Genomic DNA, 17,951 nt, shown 5'->3' with positions numbered 1-17,951 from the left:
CATCATGAGCATCGATCCACGCAATTGGGATACGATGACATGCATCAAACTAAGTCAGCGAGTCTGACCACACAATCCCGTTAGTCGCCTCTTACGACAGTCATAGTCGCTTCTAACGGCAAGCATGGGTTGCTGAAGACCTATTCTACCCCGAATCTTCACGGGTTGGATCTTCTATCAGCCATTGCTTCTGTTTTGGAGATCTCTAAAGGTATTTCTGTGTTTCATGTGTTGAGGAAGCATTTTTCCTCATCGTTTTTGTCTTTTTTAACTCTAATGACGACCTTGTAACAAAATAAATGATAATCGCAATTTACCAAACAGCTTGGCACAGTTTGATAGGAGAAATACACATTGAAATACACAGCTATTTTCTCTAAGGTTTTCCATATTTTTAAGTTACCCCCATGTGCTGTTTGAATGGATTATATGCTTAAGCGATCCATCTCAAGTCTTATTTGACATTCTAAATAATGATATCAGTTCGCTATGCAGAGTCCCGTGGGCACGCCAGAAACATATGATCGTGGGTTAGATTCCTGGTTCAGCCCGATTTTGTTTCTAGGTTTGTCGTGGGTTTCACCAAAGTGGTAAACGTCTGAGATATGAATCATTTCGGGCTTTCCTCCCACATTAAACTTACGCGGCGTGATATAACTGGAATACTGTTCAAAACGGCGCTAAACCCAACTCACTCACTCACTCGTCCGCCCTAGGAAGGAAGGGACAATGTATGTATATTGAAAATTTGATATGATATACTCCTACACTCAGAAGCAGTCAAGCAGTTATGCAGAAGCAATTATGTTACACTTACATTGTTATACTTCTATTAAGTTGGTTGGTTGGTTTGTTGTTTAACGCCGCACTCAGCAATATTCCAGCTATAGGACGGCGGTCTGTAAATAATCGAGTCTGGACCAGACAACCCAGTGATTAATATCATGAACATAGAGCCACGCAATTGGGATTGATGACATGCATCAACGAAGTCAGCGAGCCTGACCACCTGATCCCGTTAGTCGCCTTTTACGACAAGCATAGTCGCCTTTTACGGCAAGCATGGGTTGCTGACGACCTATTCTAACCAGGAATCTTCACGGGTCATTAAGAAACTCGCTGACTTGGTTGATGCAAGTCATCGTAGATCGATGATAACTGGACTGTCAGAACCAGACTCGATTTTTTACAGGCCGACGTCATATAGCTGGGATAATTCTGGGTGCAGGGTTAAACGAACAAACACATAAAATATTCTGTTGATATTTTACCGCCAAGAAAATCAAGGATGTGACTTCAGTTTCTTCATCCCTTTCAATTGGACAAAAACAAACTAAATCTTTCTTTACAAGTCAACCAGTTGCTCTTGTACATGGACGAAATGAAGGCCTGTCCGACGGATCGTGTTTCCAGCATTGTTGTATGATGTCATAGTAGCGGTCGAGCTGTTCAGGAGGCCAGTGGGTTGCGGGTTTAGGAAGGCGATACCCCTCTTCAATCTCACGAAATACCTTGTGTAGATTCACAACTGAAGAAGAAGATAATAGTAACTATTTACCACTTCGGCCCAAGATCATGGGTATGATGCTGACAAATCAAAGATTATAAACGGTGCGAATTTGGGATTCGAACCCATGATCGCAGGATCCTGGCTGTCTAAGGGACATGATTCTAAACAGTGAATTGTAGTGAATTAGACGACTGGGTCACCCGTCCAGCCACATGACTATCAACAAGTTATGACTGAGTTAGAACTATGATTTAATAGGACTTTGAAAGTCATTAAGAAGAGTTCGCTCGTCACGCCGAAGACCCGGGTTCGATTCCCGACATGGGTACAATGTGTGAAGCCCATTTCTGGTGTCCCCCGCCGTGATATTGCTGGAATATTGCTAAAAACGGCGTAAAACCATACTCACTAACTATTATGAGGAACACAATGTTTCGGAGTATACGCTTACTCCTTCATCAGGTGAATGAATGCCTAGCTGCCCTTTGCTATGTCCATTCTTTCACCTATCAGTGCTAATTACCCCCGGCCTCCCGTTTGCATCACCCATTACTTATCTATGATAACTGAAGTACTAGCCTCCATACCATCAGCACTTATTACTGTAAAGTGTTGACTTCCATTGTCTATTTAGGAGATAAATATTTCGTTTTGTAAGATTTGCGTGATGTTATGCTGAATGGATGTACGGAAAATTCATTTGAACACGACGCCGTAAGGCAAAGTGTTCAAATGAAAAATTTCCGTACATCCATTTAGCATAACATCACGCAAATCTTACAAAACGAAATATTTATCGACATTGTAACATGAACGTTAATTAAAATCGATATTTAGGAGGAACTCATTTACTGAGCGCATGACACAACAAGACTGTCGTTAGTAATACGTCTCCTCGTGCTCACCTTCGAAAAAGATGCATGATATGGGGTGCCGCGAAACCGATCAATGGTTTCGAGGTACTCCAATAATGAGGATCCATTTTACGAAAGGGGTGGTCACATGTTCAAGCCCATTTCTCAGAAAATAAACAAACAACAGGAAATATCACAAATTCAATTCTTTATCACAGTTCCCCATCTTACTTGTAATTTGTAGTTATGCGTATCTATGAAATACAAATAATCAAAATTAGAAAAGATGTACATACTGTTTGGCCCCTGTACAAGATAGTGTCAACTCGCCTGAAACTGAGGTGGTGACAAGAGACGTCAAACATGTGCGAAATTTCAGACATGCAGCTTAGCTGGGATTGAAAAAGTTGTTTACTGTTACAGTGGAATAACATATGTGAGAGTGACCGTGGAAATTAGCAGAATAATTAACCTGGAAATTATTCACGGGAGCAGTGGACAGTGGCAGGATATTTGTATCTTTGACAGGTACCAAATTACGTTCGTTAGCGAGCTGCTGCTGTCCCTGAAAAATGTTCGAATAATGTCGTTTTGGAGACGAGCTCGAGTCAATGGAATACGACCTCAACGATTCATCGGTTTTGTGGCCGTTAATTCTGCAATTCTCGCGATTTTCAATACCTGCGTTTGACAGCAAAGTGACGGCAGTTTGCAGTGTGAAATTCCCGGTCTTGGATAATGTTTATGCTGCGCTCAAATGGCGGTCCCCTGATGTGCCTGTGTATGGCAGCACGCAACCCAACAAAACTCGATTTTGAGTAAAGGTCTCTCTCAGCATTTCTGACTTCGGCATAAAAGAACCTCAGTCTCTCATTCAGTTGAAAAGCAGGAAGCTCTTCGAACGTGCGTTCAAAACCTCGGAAACCAAGCCATTCTGGAAGTGAAAAGATTGCCTTGTTCAGGGTACAAATGTGACGGTAAGTGGGAGTAATTCGTTATTATTACGGTGTCGTGTTTAAATGAAATTTCCGTATATCCATTTAGTATAACATATCTCAAATCTTACAAAACGAAATATTTAATTTATGTTAAGATTTTGGTCAATCTCGTTATATTATTGCCAATTTTTGCGATGACACATTGGTCACGCTTTACATTGCTATTATGGCAATGGTGTAAGGGAGGTAACTCTCGCTGATGTTGATCGAATCTGCGTAGGAAATTTTGGTATGTGTTTATGTATTCTTTTATGTTTCAATGGCTTACGTCGAAATATTTTTACTCCCAGTAGATTTGGAGAGGTTCCCATCCACGATGTCCTGTACTGCTTTTTCATCAAGGGACGCGAAGCGGTGACTGGACGCTTGAATTTTGGGCTCTACGGAAACGCTGGCTGTATTTCCTAGTTCAGGGGCCATCTCAGAACGGTTTCCAGCTTCAACAGCTGTTGTGGGTTATAATAAGAACAAAATTAGGTGTGTGTATGAAAGTCATAACTATTATAGAGTTGCAATAAATGTTTTTTACTCTGTTAAAAAATGATTTTGTTTTGTTTTTCCTTTGGCCAAGCCCAAGAAAATTACATTAATTATGATTATGATTTTGTAATTAATGGAAAAAGGTAAATTTCATTTACCTTCAAATTCTTGAATTATCTCAGAAAATGTCACGTCGCCCCATTCACTCAATATTTCATCGAAATCTCCGATGTGGAAGTCGGGGTAAATTTCCATCTGTTCCTCCATGTTGATGATTTCAAAAATAGTTCCATTAATTAATGTATACATACACGGTGATGAGACCCCAAAAATTCAGCGATGTTATGCTCATTCGACAACACTTTTTAACCAATCATATCAGGGAACATACCTACTTTTATGTTACAATGCTAATCACATATCAGAGCGAATCATCTATTGGCTTCCCTTATTAGTTTCTACCCTTTGTTATTTTCCACCTTTTGTCATCTTATCAATTTTGTTGTCCTTACATGTACATGTATACGCTCTCTGCCTCATGGCATTCATTCACCTGTTGAAGGTGTAAGCATATACTCCGAAACGTTGTGTTCCTCACAATAAAGAAGTTGACATCCATAAATTCTCTTCTTTATATGATTTAATACTTCACAATACATGGCAAAAGGCATGCATATAGAGAAATATTCCAGCAGCTCTTGCTTTTGGTGTTTACATTTCTAACTTTTGAAGAACAATCGAGCATGCTCTTTCTACGAAGATTTCAAAGAGCGTCATGCAACTCTTGCTCAAAGGTTCTGTGATCTGTGTTTGAACATTCAAGGCTTCAGAAAAGATTTCCAAAAGTGTGGAGGACATTTCCATATTTGACACAGTGACAAAAGTGACTCGACTCGTGCTTTTTCAGATGAACAATTGACTTGCCTTTGTATGTGTTTGTGATGGGTGCCACCTGTAGGAGCAGGATACGCCCACCTTTTCACGAACACCTGTTATCATCACTACTAGGTAGTGAACACATGCTCATGATATGGTCGGAATCATACTATTGACTCTTTTCAGCAGATGTTTTAACGGTTTTTGTCGCTTTTAATTCTATGCATGCTGCGCATTTGATAGTTTGATGGGATGTTGTTATATGTGATAACCAGAGACTTGAAATGGCCATCTAGTCATTGCATCTGCATCGTGTCAATTATCAATCATCAATCACTGGATTGTCTGGTCAAGACTCGATTATTTACAGACCGCCGTCATATAGCTGGAATATTTCATAGTACGGGGTTAAACAACAAACAAACAAAACAATCATCAATATAATACCCATTTCATGGACAGTCAAAGTAAACTGTTCACGTCACTGTGAGTATTGCATTGCATTCAGCGTCTAAAGATAACAGGGGCGGTCGGGTAGCCTTGTGGTTAAAGCGTTCGCTCGTCACGCCGAAGACCCGGGTTCGATTCCCGACATGGGTACAATGTGTGAAGCCCATTTTTCGTGTCCCCCGGAATATTATTAAAAGCGGCGTAAAACCATACTCACTCACTCACTCTAAAGATAACAACAGGTCTATCATAAAGTTGTTTTTGTGTTTTCTGAGAACACGAGTATTATGTTACAACGCATAATAGATCGTCTTCCCGAAAACGCAAAGCTGCTTCTATCCATGACTTACTTGGACTGTAAGGTATGATCCCTGAAGAGGCAATCTCGTACATAAGGACACCAAATGACCACACGTCGGACTTGATACCTCGCTTATTGTATAATGCAGCCTCGGGTGCCATCCATTTGGTTGGATACCGATTTTCTACATAATATTCATATCAAAGACATTCAAATTATTCATATTAATTTGCATGATCATTTATAAAAAATACTAAATTCTAATCTCAAAAACCAAGAGATAACCATCGACTGAAGACCTTTTAATGAGCGTTTTGTGATCTTCAAGTAATTTTGTTACTTATTTGTATTGACTATAATGGCTGTCATGCTTCATGTTTGGAGGCGGTCGGTAGCCTTGAGGTAAAAGCGTTTGCTTGTCACGCCGAAGACCTGGGTTCGATTCCCGACATGGGTACGTTGTCTGACGCCCATTTCTAGTGTCCCCCGCCGTGATATTGCTGGAATATTACTAGGAGCGGCGTAAAACCATACTCACTCACTCAATACCAGTGAGTTATTTCTAACCTCAACAAGTAACAAAATCATATTGATTGAAACCCATGATATATAGAGAATCTCACCCTCGTGTCTTTTGATATCAAATATATCAACACTCATTGATAAAAGTGGCAAAAATCCTCGGCAAGCCTCGGAATTTTTCCACTTTTATCAACTCGTGTTGATATATTTGATATCAAAAGACACTCGGGTGAGATTCTCTATTTATCATCCAACATCATTCTTCCAACTTTTTCAATATGTAGACAGTAATTAGCAGTGACTTCAGTGTAAAAAGTACTGCTAACAGCTTCAGTAGCAGAGCCATTAGTGATGTCATTTGATTGTGACGTCATGGTAACCAGTGACGTCACAATGGTCTTCAAAGCATTGTGATGTAATTTCATTGAAGTGATATCTACAGTGTAGATATCGCTTGATCTAATCCAAGCGATATCTCCTGTGGGGGCCACTTTTGGATGATAAAAGCGGCTTTACTATGATAACGTTAGGTTTGTGCCTTTATGGATGTTCATGCCAGCAATACCTCCATCCACACACTCCTGTGTGTCCTCCTTTCCTTGCCATGCATATGCGATCTTTACAGTGTGGTGTTCTCCAATTAAGATGTTGGCTGACCGCAGGTCGCCATGGATGTAGGATTTGGATTCCAGGAACGCCATTCCTTCTGCAATCTATATACAATAGAAACAACCTTACTATTGGGTACAGACAAGGTTCGGAGATACCTCTGTTACTGTTTCGCTAAGACGTCGAGTGGGTGAATAAGTTTAGTGTCAGATTAATATGGGATGACGGTTCGAAGTGATGCAGGTTTAAGACGCAGGTGTAAGACGTTTACCCCTTTGCTGAAACCTAAGATGATGGTATGGTGTTGACATATCAAGGATTATAATCAGGGTGAGGTGAGGTTTAACGTCGCGTCCAAGATTATTGCACTTATATAGCGACGTGCATGTACGTGTGTGTGTGTGTGTGTGGCTGCTTGTACTAGTCCGGACTGATGCCGATTTATAGTGCTAGCTCACTGAGATGCCATGCCGCAGTTTAACATGAATATCCCACTCAGACACAGTATACTGACTCCGGGCCGACCAGTCCTTGTTTTAGCCCCGTAATTCCGAGCGCCAGACAGGGTCACAACAAGTACCATCTTTTAACGTCTTTTGGTATGACGCGGCCGGTGATCAAACCCCGGACCTTCCGCTCTCCGGGCGGAAGCTCTACCACTAGACCACGGAGGCGGTCCTAATACTCAGGGTGAATGTGGGACTGGAACGCACTGTTATAGGATCCTGGCACGTCTAAGGGTCGCGACTCTTACCCTGCTGCCAAAGGATTTACATCATTCAAATGCAGGAGTCTCGGGCACGTGTTGGAAGACGACCTCACATCGCCCTGATTTCAATGAAGCGATTTCCCGTTTTCCGTTTCCATGAGACCGGCTGACTTGGTTGATGCATGTCATCGTATCCCAATTTCGGGGATCGATGCTCATGATATCATATCATGATATCACTGGATTGCCTGGTCCAAACTCGATCATTTACAGACCGCCGTCACATAGGTGGAATATTGCCGAGTGTGGTGTTAAACAACAAACAAACAAACAAAACAAAAAAGAGAAAGGGGAACCGTGTAATTCAACCGGTGTGTGAAGCAGGCAATTTCATAACCGTCAAAGCATAAATCATAAATGCATGTCATCAATCCCGATTGCCAGGATCGATGCTCATGATGTCAATCACTGGATTGTCTGATCAAGACTCGATTATTTACAGACCACCGTCATAAAGCTAGAATATTGCTGAGTACGGCGTTAAACAACAAACAGACAAAATATATGTAATGTACTAACGGGATCGGGTGGTCAGGCTCGTTGACTTGGATCATGCATGTCATCGATCCCGATTGACAGGATCGATGCTCATGATGTCAATCACCGGATTGTCTGATCAAGACTCGATTATTTACAGACCACCGTCATATAGCTGGAATATTGCTGAGTGCGGCGTTAAACAACAAACAGACAAAATATATGTAATGTACTAACGGGATCGGGTGGTCAGGCTTGCTGACTTGGATCATGCATGGCATCGATCCCGATTGCCAGGATCGATGCTCATGATGTCAATCACTGGATTGTCTGATCCAGACTCGATAATTTACAGACCGCCGTCATATAGCTGGAATATTGCTGAGTACGGCGTTAAACAACAAACAGACAAAATATATGTAATGTACTAACGGGATCGGGTGGTCAGGCTCGTTGACTTGGATCATGCATGTCATCGATCCCGATTGCCAGGATCGATGCTCATGATGTCAATCACTGGATTGTCTGATCCAGACTCGATAATTTACAGACCACCGTCATATAGCTGGAATATTGCTGAGTGCGGCGTTAAAGAACAAACAAACAAAACTTCCTGGAGTAATCAAGAGGTTGGCAATGCCATCGGCATATGGGTACCCCTGACGGTAAAACAGGACTGAAGAGGAACAACATATTTCTAATGCATAACTTTTGAATGAAACTATCGTGTGATCAACTGTCATCATTTTGAAACAAACTTGCACATGTGCTACCACTCTTATTACTCTTATTTTAGGGGCGGTCGGGTAGCCTGGTGGTTAAAGCGTTCGCTCGTCACGCCGAGGACCCGGGTTCGATTCCCGACATGGGTACAATGTGTGAAGCCCATTTCTGGTGTCCCCCGCCGTGATATTGCTGGAATATTGCTAAAAACGGCGTAAAACCATACTTACTCACTCACTATTAATATTTTAAAGATTTTGCTCACGAGTCGCCATCAAATCCCCCAGGAAACAATATCCTTTTACAATAGAAAACTTTTATGAAAGCCTTTGAAAAAGATCACCTCACCTGCCCACACATGTTTTTCGCCATGTTAAACTCCAGGTTAGGACGGTCCTTTGCCCTGAGGAAGTCGTGCAGAGATCCGTTAGACATGTACTCCATGATGAGAAGCATTGGTTCAAAGTCTACACACACAGCCAGGAGCTGCACCAAGCGGACGTGACGGAGTGCTTTCATTGTCGATACCATATTATACTCATTTTCAATATTGTCCCTTCGTGTCATCTTTTTCGCCGCAATGTCTAGTTTTCCATACAGCGTTCCTGTAGATTCATGTTAATTCAATTAACATTGTTACAGTGCTTGTGTGAGGGGGCACGGTTTGCCCAGTCGTGTAAGGCGCCGCGATTCGCTGTGCAGAGTTGCGTCCCCTGGACACGCCAGAAACCTATGATTGTGGGTTCGAATCCCGGTTCATGTTTCTAGGTTTGTCAGCACCATACCCGTGTTCGTGGGTTTCACCGAAGTGGTAAACGTCTGAGACCTGCATCACTTCGGGCTTTTCCTCCCACATTAAGCTGACACGCCGTTATATAACTGGAATAATGTTAAAGCGTCGTTAAACCCAACTCACTCACTCACTCACTCACTCACTCACTCACTCACTCACTCACTCACTCACAGTGCATATGTTTATACCTAACCAGCATTGTTGGAAGACACCCATATCGTCCTTATCGCGACGGGAGTTAACACCAGAATTAATTCCTTTACTTGATCATATCTACAATAAAGTCAGTCCATCATTGATAGTTAGCATTTCGGTTATTGTAGTATTTATCATCAGACATGTTTAAGTACACGTTAAGAAGCTGACGTCATCAATTACCCCACCTCGCCACACGTCCTCTGCCAGTGTTTCACTCAGACTGATGCTCTCTCTGGATCTTCATAGTACTGTTGTGTGAGACGATCTCTACTTCCGTCGGAGACATTCGGTTTCCCTCGGAAGTGTTCGGGCAGCCGAGGCCGAGGTGCACGTGGCCGAGCGCTGCCGGAAAAGGGATCGTCTGCAACGAAGCTTCGAGAAAGGTAAAATCCCTAGTTCTGAGCTAACAGTCGCGGACCGCATTTTAGAATAACACTACGCAGATCGTGCCGGACGATCACACTATTAATTGGCGAAACCATCAGGGCAGTTAATCACCATATTGTTCGCGAAAGTAAAATCACTACAGTACGAAGGTGTATAATGGGCGGCCACCTTCGACACGGGACGGTCAAACGACACTTCAAGCAATCTTGATGCTCTGTAAACAACGCAGGAAGATAGCTAATTACTAATCACGTTCACGAGTAAGTAGTCCTCAAAACAAAATATTAGCAAGTCATCTATTAAAGCCCTGACAACACAGATTAGTACTGGAAAAAGTTAATCCACTTTCGAGGTGCTCTCTCTTTTAATATATTTATACATCCAGTTTGATGGCGATGGAATCATTCATTTTAAGGGGGCACGGTTGGCCCAGTCGTCTAAGGCGCCGTGATTCGCTGTGCAGAGTTGCGTCCCTTGGGCACGCCAGAAAACTATGATTGTGGGTTCGAATCCCGGTTCGCCCCGATTATGTTTCTAGGTTTGTCAGCACCATACCCGTGCTCGTGGGTTTCACTGAAGTGGTAAACGTCTGAGACCTGCATCACTTCGGGCTTTCCCCCCACATTAAGCTGACACGCCGCGATATAACTGGAATACTGTTAAAAGCGGCGTTAAACTCACTCACTCACTCATTTTAATATATGCTGCAAAAGTCTCTTGTATTTTGTAACATGCATGACAACATACATCAGAGTTGGAATACATTACACCCTATTAGGAGACTATCTGTGGCAAACTCGTAACAATAAGATCAACATCAGCATGATGGTACAGTCTTACCTACACAACACAGTCGTCTTTAAGTGTTTGTCTATATTATGTACCGTATTCGACGTAATAAGCACCCCTCTCTAATAAGCGCCCACGGCGACATTTGCTAATATATTGGCTAGTGAACAAGCCCAATTAGCACCCCTTCCGATTGATCAATGTACACAAGATTTATTTATTCGCGTATAATACGCACTCGTGTGTTATATGCACCCTTAATAATGGGCAATTAAATTCTGGAAAAATATATCTGTCGTACATAAACACTTCAGGCTGTCAGCATAAACCACGAAATGTATCTTTCAACTCTGTTATTTTCACCAAAATAATATTCTAATAAGAGCCACCTATTTCTAATTTCGAGAGCGCCCTGGGCGCTTACTACGTCGAATACGGTATATGTACATTTGTTGCCAATGTATTCTTTCGGAACAGAGCAGCCCTAGTTTTACTTAAATCTCTGTTTCTCTCGTATGAGAAAATGTCAGGATATCGTATCTCGTTTCATGAATTATTGTCAGGATATCGTATCTCGTTTCATGAATTATCAGGATATCGTATCTCGTGTCAGGAATTATCAGAATATCGTATCTCGTTTCAGGAATTGTCAGGGTATCGTATCTCCTTTCATGAATTATCAGAATATCGTATCTCGTTTCATTGATTGTCAGGGTATCGTATCTCGTTTCAGGTATTGTCAGGGTATCGTATCTCCTTTCATGAATTATCAGAATATCGTATCTCGTTTCATTGATTGTCAGGGTATCGTATCTCGTTTCAGGTATTGTCAGGGTATCGTATCTCCTTTCATGAATTATCAGGATATCGTATCTCGTTTCATGAATTGTCAGGGTATCGTATCTCGTTTCAGGAATAGTCAGGGTATCGTATCTCCTTTCAGGAATTATCAGAATATCGTATCTCGTTTCAGGAATTGTCAGGGTATCGTATCTCGTTTCAGGAATTATCAGGATATCGTATCTCGTTTCAGGAATTATCAGAATATCGTATCTCGTTTCAGGAATTGTCAGAATATTGTATCTCGTTTCAGGAATTATCAGAATATCGTATCTCGTTTCAGGAATTGTCAGGGTATCTTATCTCGTTCTATGAATTGTCAGGATATCGTATCTCGTTTAAGGACTTGTCAGGATATCGTATCTCGTTTACGGACTTGTCAGGATATCGTATCTCGTTTCAGGAATTGTCAGGATATCGTATCACGTATCAGGAACTGTCATGATCGTTGTCGTGAAATCATAATTATGTTTATTGTCTAAACTAAAATGACATACTGTAAGCAATGAAACCAGCAGGCTAAATCAAGTAAAAACTGAAATTGTTTAGTGAAAATGAAAATTATTAGTTCCGAACGTCCGACGGGACGCAGTGTTCATGAAGCGTTCTCGACTTCTAAGCGCTATTCAACAAGATATTTCTACTTTGACGTACCTCTATAATGTGCCACCAGAGAGATGAGGTCAGGGAAGATCTTCCTCGGTGATATACATCTCTCCCCACCATCTGTTAGCCGTATCTTGTAATGAAATACACACTGTGTTTCCCCAGCATCTTGCAGATATTTGATGGACAATACGCTGTTTTCTGAAAACCAGGATGCCGTGACCTGTACATTTAATGTAATCGTGTATAGGTATCGTCATGCTTTCGCCTTACAACCACTTTTCGTGGATAGTGATTCACAAACACAAGCTATAGTCGGAATCGTACAGTCAACTCTGCTTTTGGCAGAGATTTCTTATGAATGTGGAAAAGGTTTTGTCGCCTATAACTTTTTGATAACTTTGTGAGGCAGGGTACATGTGTTAAAACATGGTCAACTATGTTGGCACTACTGTTCAAAAGACACTCCCTTCACTCGCGACCAGGTCGCGATCAATTCGCGGAAAAAGATATTCGGACAAGTAAAACCATTGCCCATGGCAAGTCCAACGATCGCGTCAGGGTGTGAACATTACGCGTCCTAATCGCTGGATCATTTATTTTGGACACAAGTGTACAAAAAACAGTTAAACTTGTGCTATTAACTTTAAAATATCATGAATTAGATTGATAAATCGTTCATTCCGTCAGAAGTATCAACATACTGTTAGCCGAAAACCGGAACAACATATTGCGAAGCACATTTGAACACATGCAGGTCACAACTGCAGCTTGCCAGTGTAGCGACCATAAAATTTCCGAGTCCCGTGATGGGATTCGAACCACGGACCTTCTGAGCAGAGGTCGGGCGCCTTATCCACATGACTAAAGAGTTTAAGCCCGTCAGCAAGCTGACATCTGTTGGATGACTCCACGCCCTGCTACACCAGGATTGCGTAAAAGCCCATGCCATTCCAGCTCCTTCCACCAGCTTAATTATCATACTGTTGGATATTGTCACATTGGATATTCATTTGTTATTAATAACAACATCTGACATATATGCTCTGTACACATCCAGCTCACATTATTTTCATTTTTTTGTTGTGGCTGTTTTGACTATGTGTTTGCGGCCATTTTGAATTATCTGTTTTGAGTTTTGAGGTCGTTGTGACATGAGGCCGTTTTGAATCTCTTGAATTAGGGCACTTTGACCTCTTGTGGTTTAATCTGATCTGAGAATGTCGTCATCAACAATTTTCATACTTGATGAATTATACGCTGGAGAGAGACTCCCGGACCCTGAAAACATACATTAGAACGTTTTTAGCAGATACTCACGACATAGCGACCCCCTGACCAGGAAACTTCCAATGGCCACCTCGTATCTCATCAGTAATGCCTCTGCCTGGCTCCTGCTACAGTCAAACCACCAGCTGGAACATATTGTAACGCTGGCATTTGAAACAGCGTCAGAACGTTCACGACCTACCATAAGACTTCGTGTTGTCAGGGGCGGTGGGGTAGCATATAGGTTAAAGCGTTCGCTCGTCACGTTGAAGGCCCGGATTCGATTCCCCACATAAGTACAATGTGTGAACCCCATTTCTGGTGTCCCCCGCCGTGATATAGCTGGGATATTGCTAAAAGCGGCGTAAAAACATACTCCTTCACTCACTCACTCGTTTTATCAAAAAGGCAGCTTCAAAGGGGAGCAGGTCCTTGACGTTAACCAGTTTCTTGAACCCCCATCTTCCCGAGGCAAGGGAGTTAACTGACTTTAAAAGTCCAGTTTCCACCCTTGCCGGACAAGGCTGGAATTCCTGGGCTCGATCGTAGTGCCACCAGTGGCTATTACGAGTTATGTCCCTTCTATGCCTCTCCTATGGACCAATTAGATTCCACCTCTCGTATCACTTGCATTTGTTTCAAACAAAACGGTGGCGCCCAGTCAAGGCGATCTGATCGATAATCAAGATCTATATTGTGATAAAACGAGTCTTACATCGCGAAGTGCATCAAATCACGTGAGCACCTTGATTAAAAACAGGAAAAGATTAAGAAAATATCTCTTGACAACGAGCTAGCGGTGCACATGCTTTGCAAATCCTGCAGTCGACCGAAATCTGCATGACACTTTACGAACCGGATTTCGATTTCGGTGCGCGATTTTGATTGGACTATGCATAGACTCGTTAGTCCAGCCAAAATGTAACTCCATAATACCAGCCTAGTTCGGCAAGGGTGGAAACTGGACTTTTATAGTCAGTTAACTCACTTGCCTCGGGAAGATGTGAACCCCTCGCACATGGGAATAGTGCTGTGGGAATTGATGTTCAAGGCACATGGAACCATCACCACAGTCAGTGGATCTGTGTGTATTTTTATTGTAGTCTCAACTCCCTTCTGAGACCAAACAACCAAACTTATATAGTGTTAAGTGGCGAAAGGAAAATTCAGATTTTTTAAAATTCTGATGTCCTGACCACTAGTCCCATTCCCAGTCTGATTATAACAATAACTGGTTGGTGGCTACTTACTCAGGACCATTGGGAGATGTGTCAGCAAGTTGGACATACTCGATAGGAACGAATCCTTTATTTCCATTTCTCATGTTGATGCAAACCACCCACGCGGATGTGTCACTGAGAACAAATAATAGAATCCTGGTCTTGGTTCTTGGTGAAATAGGTCAACACCATGTGTGTTGTCATTCCATAATGTTACATACAATCCTATTATGCCAATAATCATACCAGCGGGAACAAAATAAATGTACATTTGTATCTTTTCATTATACTGGAATTTCAAAGACGCACATAACTTACTCACATTGTTTTGCCTATTTATGGAGCTACAACGAAATACAATGACGTCATCAAACTTTAAAACGTCAACGCAAGAGAATGACTAGCCTCGTTTATCCGACAAAACGGATTCCACTGGGCGTAAAAGGCAAAATAGCGATGTAAATAATATGAATGGATGACTGAACAATTTGTTTGTTTGTTGTTTTACGCCGCACTCAGCAATATTCAAGCTATATGACAGCGGTCTGTAAATAATCGAGTCTGAACCAGACAATCCAACGATTGACATCATGAGCATTCATCCAAGCAATTTGGGATAGGATGACATGCATCTGACCACACGATCCCGTTAGTCGCCTCTTACGACAAGCATAGTCGCCTTTTACGGCAAGAATGGGTTGAAGACCTATTCTACCCGGATATTTACGGGTCTGATGACGGAAAGTCAGGGAGTGAAGTCATCTGCTGCCATGACAACAGATCCGCCTGGTGGTGCCATCAGTGGCTTCCATTACAACTTTTGCAAAACCTACGAATCATTGTCATGGCGTATCTGGTATTCGAACCACGGACACTTGAGGTTACACTGTGTGGTAATGTATACTGACCCAGGGTTCTCTTTCTTGAGAAGATCTCCTTGACTGAATGAGAGGTCGTCTTCTTCAATCGCTTTAAAGTCGTACATCGCCCGGAGGATTACATGCTCTACGATAAACGAATGAAATTTCAAATTGGTTCCATCTATTCAAAACATCATTTAGATTACATGTACTTCTCAAAGCGAAATGGAAAACTGAAACTCATCTTTGATCTCAGTGCCATTGATACATACATTCAGGACGGTTGTCCATTCCTTCACATATTACTCTTGGACTTTAACGATGGAACGGTACAATCACTACAGCCAACAGTATTATAACGGTGGCCTTGACCTTGACGTTTTGACGGTGTTACCTACAAGGACAATAGTCTCACTCGCACTGTCACAACGCATTATTGGGTTAACACACCCCGTCACCAAATAGTGAGTGAGTGAGTATGGTTTTACGCCGCTTTTAGCAATATTCCAGCAATATCACGGCGGGGGACACCAGAAATGGGCTTCACACATTGTACCCATGTCGGGAATCGAACCCGGGTCATCGGCGTGACGAGCGAACGCTTTAACCACTAGGCTACCCGACCGCCCCTTGTCACTAAATAACGCTGTATTCAATAAGTGGTCTCGGTGTCCAACAATATTTTATGAATGAGATATTGTCAAATGAAATCATACTTACTTATTTCTCTATGTTTAGGAAGGGGCGTGAAAGGAGTTAGTTCGGGTTGAGATGTTGACTCTCCCCAACAACACAAAAGTTGAGAAAAACAGCCCCGAGATTCCATTAATCTCCAGTGTGTGCTGTCAATGCTCCAAGTTGTCAAGTGTACAGTGCATCTATCACCAATGGACGGGTAGACCCGGAAGTCAACACACACGACAAAGTGGGAACGCTTCAGTGAACTGACTGACCTCGATCTACGTCAGTGTATCAATGCCCTCGTTTATTTCAATACATTGCGACATGTTTAACAGACACACCCATGCTTTGCACGATTCTGACGGAATGATATTTAATGTCCTTAAAAAAGCGCCAAAGCTATTTCCATAATTATAACAAAAACCCGTTGTGCGATTCCGGCATTAGCTTGTGTTTATGAATCACTATCAACTGATTGTGATACAAGATATTCGATATATAACATCCCGGTTAGAAATAGATCTTCAGCAACCGATGCTTGCTGTAAGAGACGACTAACGGGATCGGGTGGTCAGGCTCGCTGACTTGGTTGATGCATGCCATCGATCCCAATTGCGTGGATCGATAGTCATGATATTAATCACTAGATTGTCTGGTCCAGACTCGATTATTTACAGACCGCCGTCATATAGCTGGAATATTGCTGAGTGCGGCGTTAGACAACAAACAAAGAAGATGTCCCCGGAAAACATATCTTCAACCAAGGCTTTTTTTTATAATACACGACTATATGAAGACAAATATGTTTGTTTTAAGTATGATGTTATCGTATTTGCTCTCATCCAGTCCCTTGTTCACAATACCCATGGAAACAATATGAACTTATTCTGGATTTCATAGTGGGATGTTGTAGGGGAATTTCTAAAACATTTGCGAGTTATAAATAGCAATCGAACTTCGCATATACTTAAAGTGTTTGGCTGGTTTCCAGCGGTGTAGAGTTGTTCCCCTTACAACGTGCCCTTAGTGAAACGTTGACAGAGGCAGGCCACTGTGTGTGGGGTCATAAGAGATTCCACTGTTTTCGAAATAACACTCAGACTTCAGTTATAGTTTACACGACGCACACATTCACTAACACGCACGCACGCACATATTACATACGCACACACAAACACATAAAAGTTGGAACCAAAATTACTGGCCTATAAAAGGATTAGCTTACTCCAAGTATTTTTAATTGTTATCTGTAATCTGCCTCAGGGTCGAATTTCATAAACTTTGTGTATTACATATCACACTTCTAAACATATACCAGCTCTCATGGGGACCAGCTACTTAATTAAGTGTGTGACCCGTGAAGATCCGGGGTTGAATAGATCTTCAGCAACCCATGCTTGCCGTAAAAAGCTACTATGCTTGTCCTAAGAGGCAACTAAGGGGATCGGGTGGTCAGGCTCGCTGACTTGGTTGAAGCATGTCATCGTATCCCAATTGCGTTCATTGATGCTCATGATGTCAATCACTTGATTTCTGGTGCAGACTCGATTATTTACAGACCGCGTTAATCGATTTACAATACAAAAAACATTAAGTGTGTCTGAAGAAGCAATTAATGGATGCGTCTCTGTGATTTAGTGGATAGGGCATCATCCTAACCAATAACCAATATCACAGGCAGATCTAGAGTCAGGGTCCAGGGGTCCCGGAACCCCCCTTCTAAAAACCAAATGTAGTGT

At 42.0% G+C, this 17,951-nt stretch overlaps 2 protein-coding genes and 1 long non-coding RNA gene across 3 annotated transcripts; all 3 read right to left on the bottom strand.

Annotated features, from left to right (window-relative positions):
* Positions 1 to 1,033: 1,033 nt before the first annotated feature.
* On the bottom strand, positions 1,034 to 9,611 carry LOC124114474 (tyrosine-protein kinase STK-like). The gene is made up of 5 exons (XM_048399954.1): positions 9,556 to 9,611; positions 8,918 to 9,174; positions 6,557 to 6,704; positions 5,519 to 5,653; positions 1,034 to 1,528 (listed from the first exon to the last, which is right to left on the bottom strand). Exons 2-5 carry the CDS (start codon positions 9,134 to 9,136, stop codon positions 1,353 to 1,355), a joined length of 678 nt encoding a protein of 225 aa, XP_048255911.1. The 5' UTR covers positions 9,137 to 9,174; positions 9,556 to 9,611; the 3' UTR covers positions 1,034 to 1,352.
* LOC125382069 lies at positions 2,414 to 3,748 on the bottom strand. Its single transcript, XR_007222258.1, has 3 exons — positions 3,631 to 3,748; positions 3,046 to 3,298; positions 2,414 to 2,700 (listed from the first exon to the last, which is right to left on the bottom strand). It is a non-coding gene; the product is annotated as an uncharacterized LOC125382069 (long non-coding RNA).
* Positions 9,559 to 16,473, bottom strand: LOC125371645 (tyrosine-protein kinase HCK-like). Its single transcript, XM_048399953.1, has 7 exons — positions 16,252 to 16,473; positions 15,580 to 15,676; positions 14,702 to 14,806; positions 13,503 to 13,597; positions 12,231 to 12,383; positions 9,746 to 9,932; positions 9,559 to 9,635 (listed from the first exon to the last, which is right to left on the bottom strand). The coding sequence occupies exons 1-6, from the start codon at positions 16,355 to 16,357 to the stop codon at positions 9,772 to 9,774; spliced, it is 717 nt and encodes a 238-aa protein (XP_048255910.1). The 5' UTR covers positions 16,358 to 16,473; the 3' UTR covers positions 9,559 to 9,635; positions 9,746 to 9,771.
* Between the last annotated feature and the right edge of the window lie 1,478 nt (positions 16,474 to 17,951).

The sequence above is a fragment of the Haliotis rufescens genome, unplaced genomic scaffold (genome assembly GCF_023055435.1).
Source record: "Haliotis rufescens isolate VD_foot unplaced genomic scaffold, xgHalRufe1.0.p SCAF_2, whole genome shotgun sequence".
NCBI classification, from domain to species: Eukaryota; Metazoa; Mollusca; class Gastropoda; order Lepetellida; family Haliotidae; genus Haliotis; species Haliotis rufescens.
This window is presented reverse-complemented; position numbering and strand designations above follow the sequence as displayed.

Bases quoted from the DNA above. Each gene is read 5' to 3' on its own strand.
- LOC124114474 (XM_048399954.1), bottom strand. From the start codon at position 9,136: ATGACACGAAGGGACAATATTGAAAATGAGTATAATATGGTATCGACA. The intron at 6,705-8,917 runs GTGAGGTGATCT...TATTGTATATAG, and splicing joins CGAAAAACATGTGTGGGCAG to ATTGCAGAAGGAATGGCGTT. The intron at 1,529-5,518 runs GTAAGTCATGGA...CTTCTTCTTCAG, and splicing joins GATCATACCTTACAGTCCAA to TTGTGAATCTACACAAGGTA.
- LOC125371645 (XM_048399953.1), bottom strand. From the start codon at position 16,357: ATGGAATCTCGGGGCTGTTTTTCTCAACTTTTGTGTTGTTGGGGAGAG. The intron at 13,598-14,701 runs GTAAGTAGCCAC...AATATGTTCCAG, and splicing joins ACATCTCCCAATGGTCCTGA to CTGGTGGTTTGACTGTAGCA. The intron at 12,384-13,502 runs GTGAGTATCTGC...CCTGGTTTTCAG, and splicing joins GGTCAGGGGGTCGCTATGTC to AAAACAGCGTATTGTCCATC.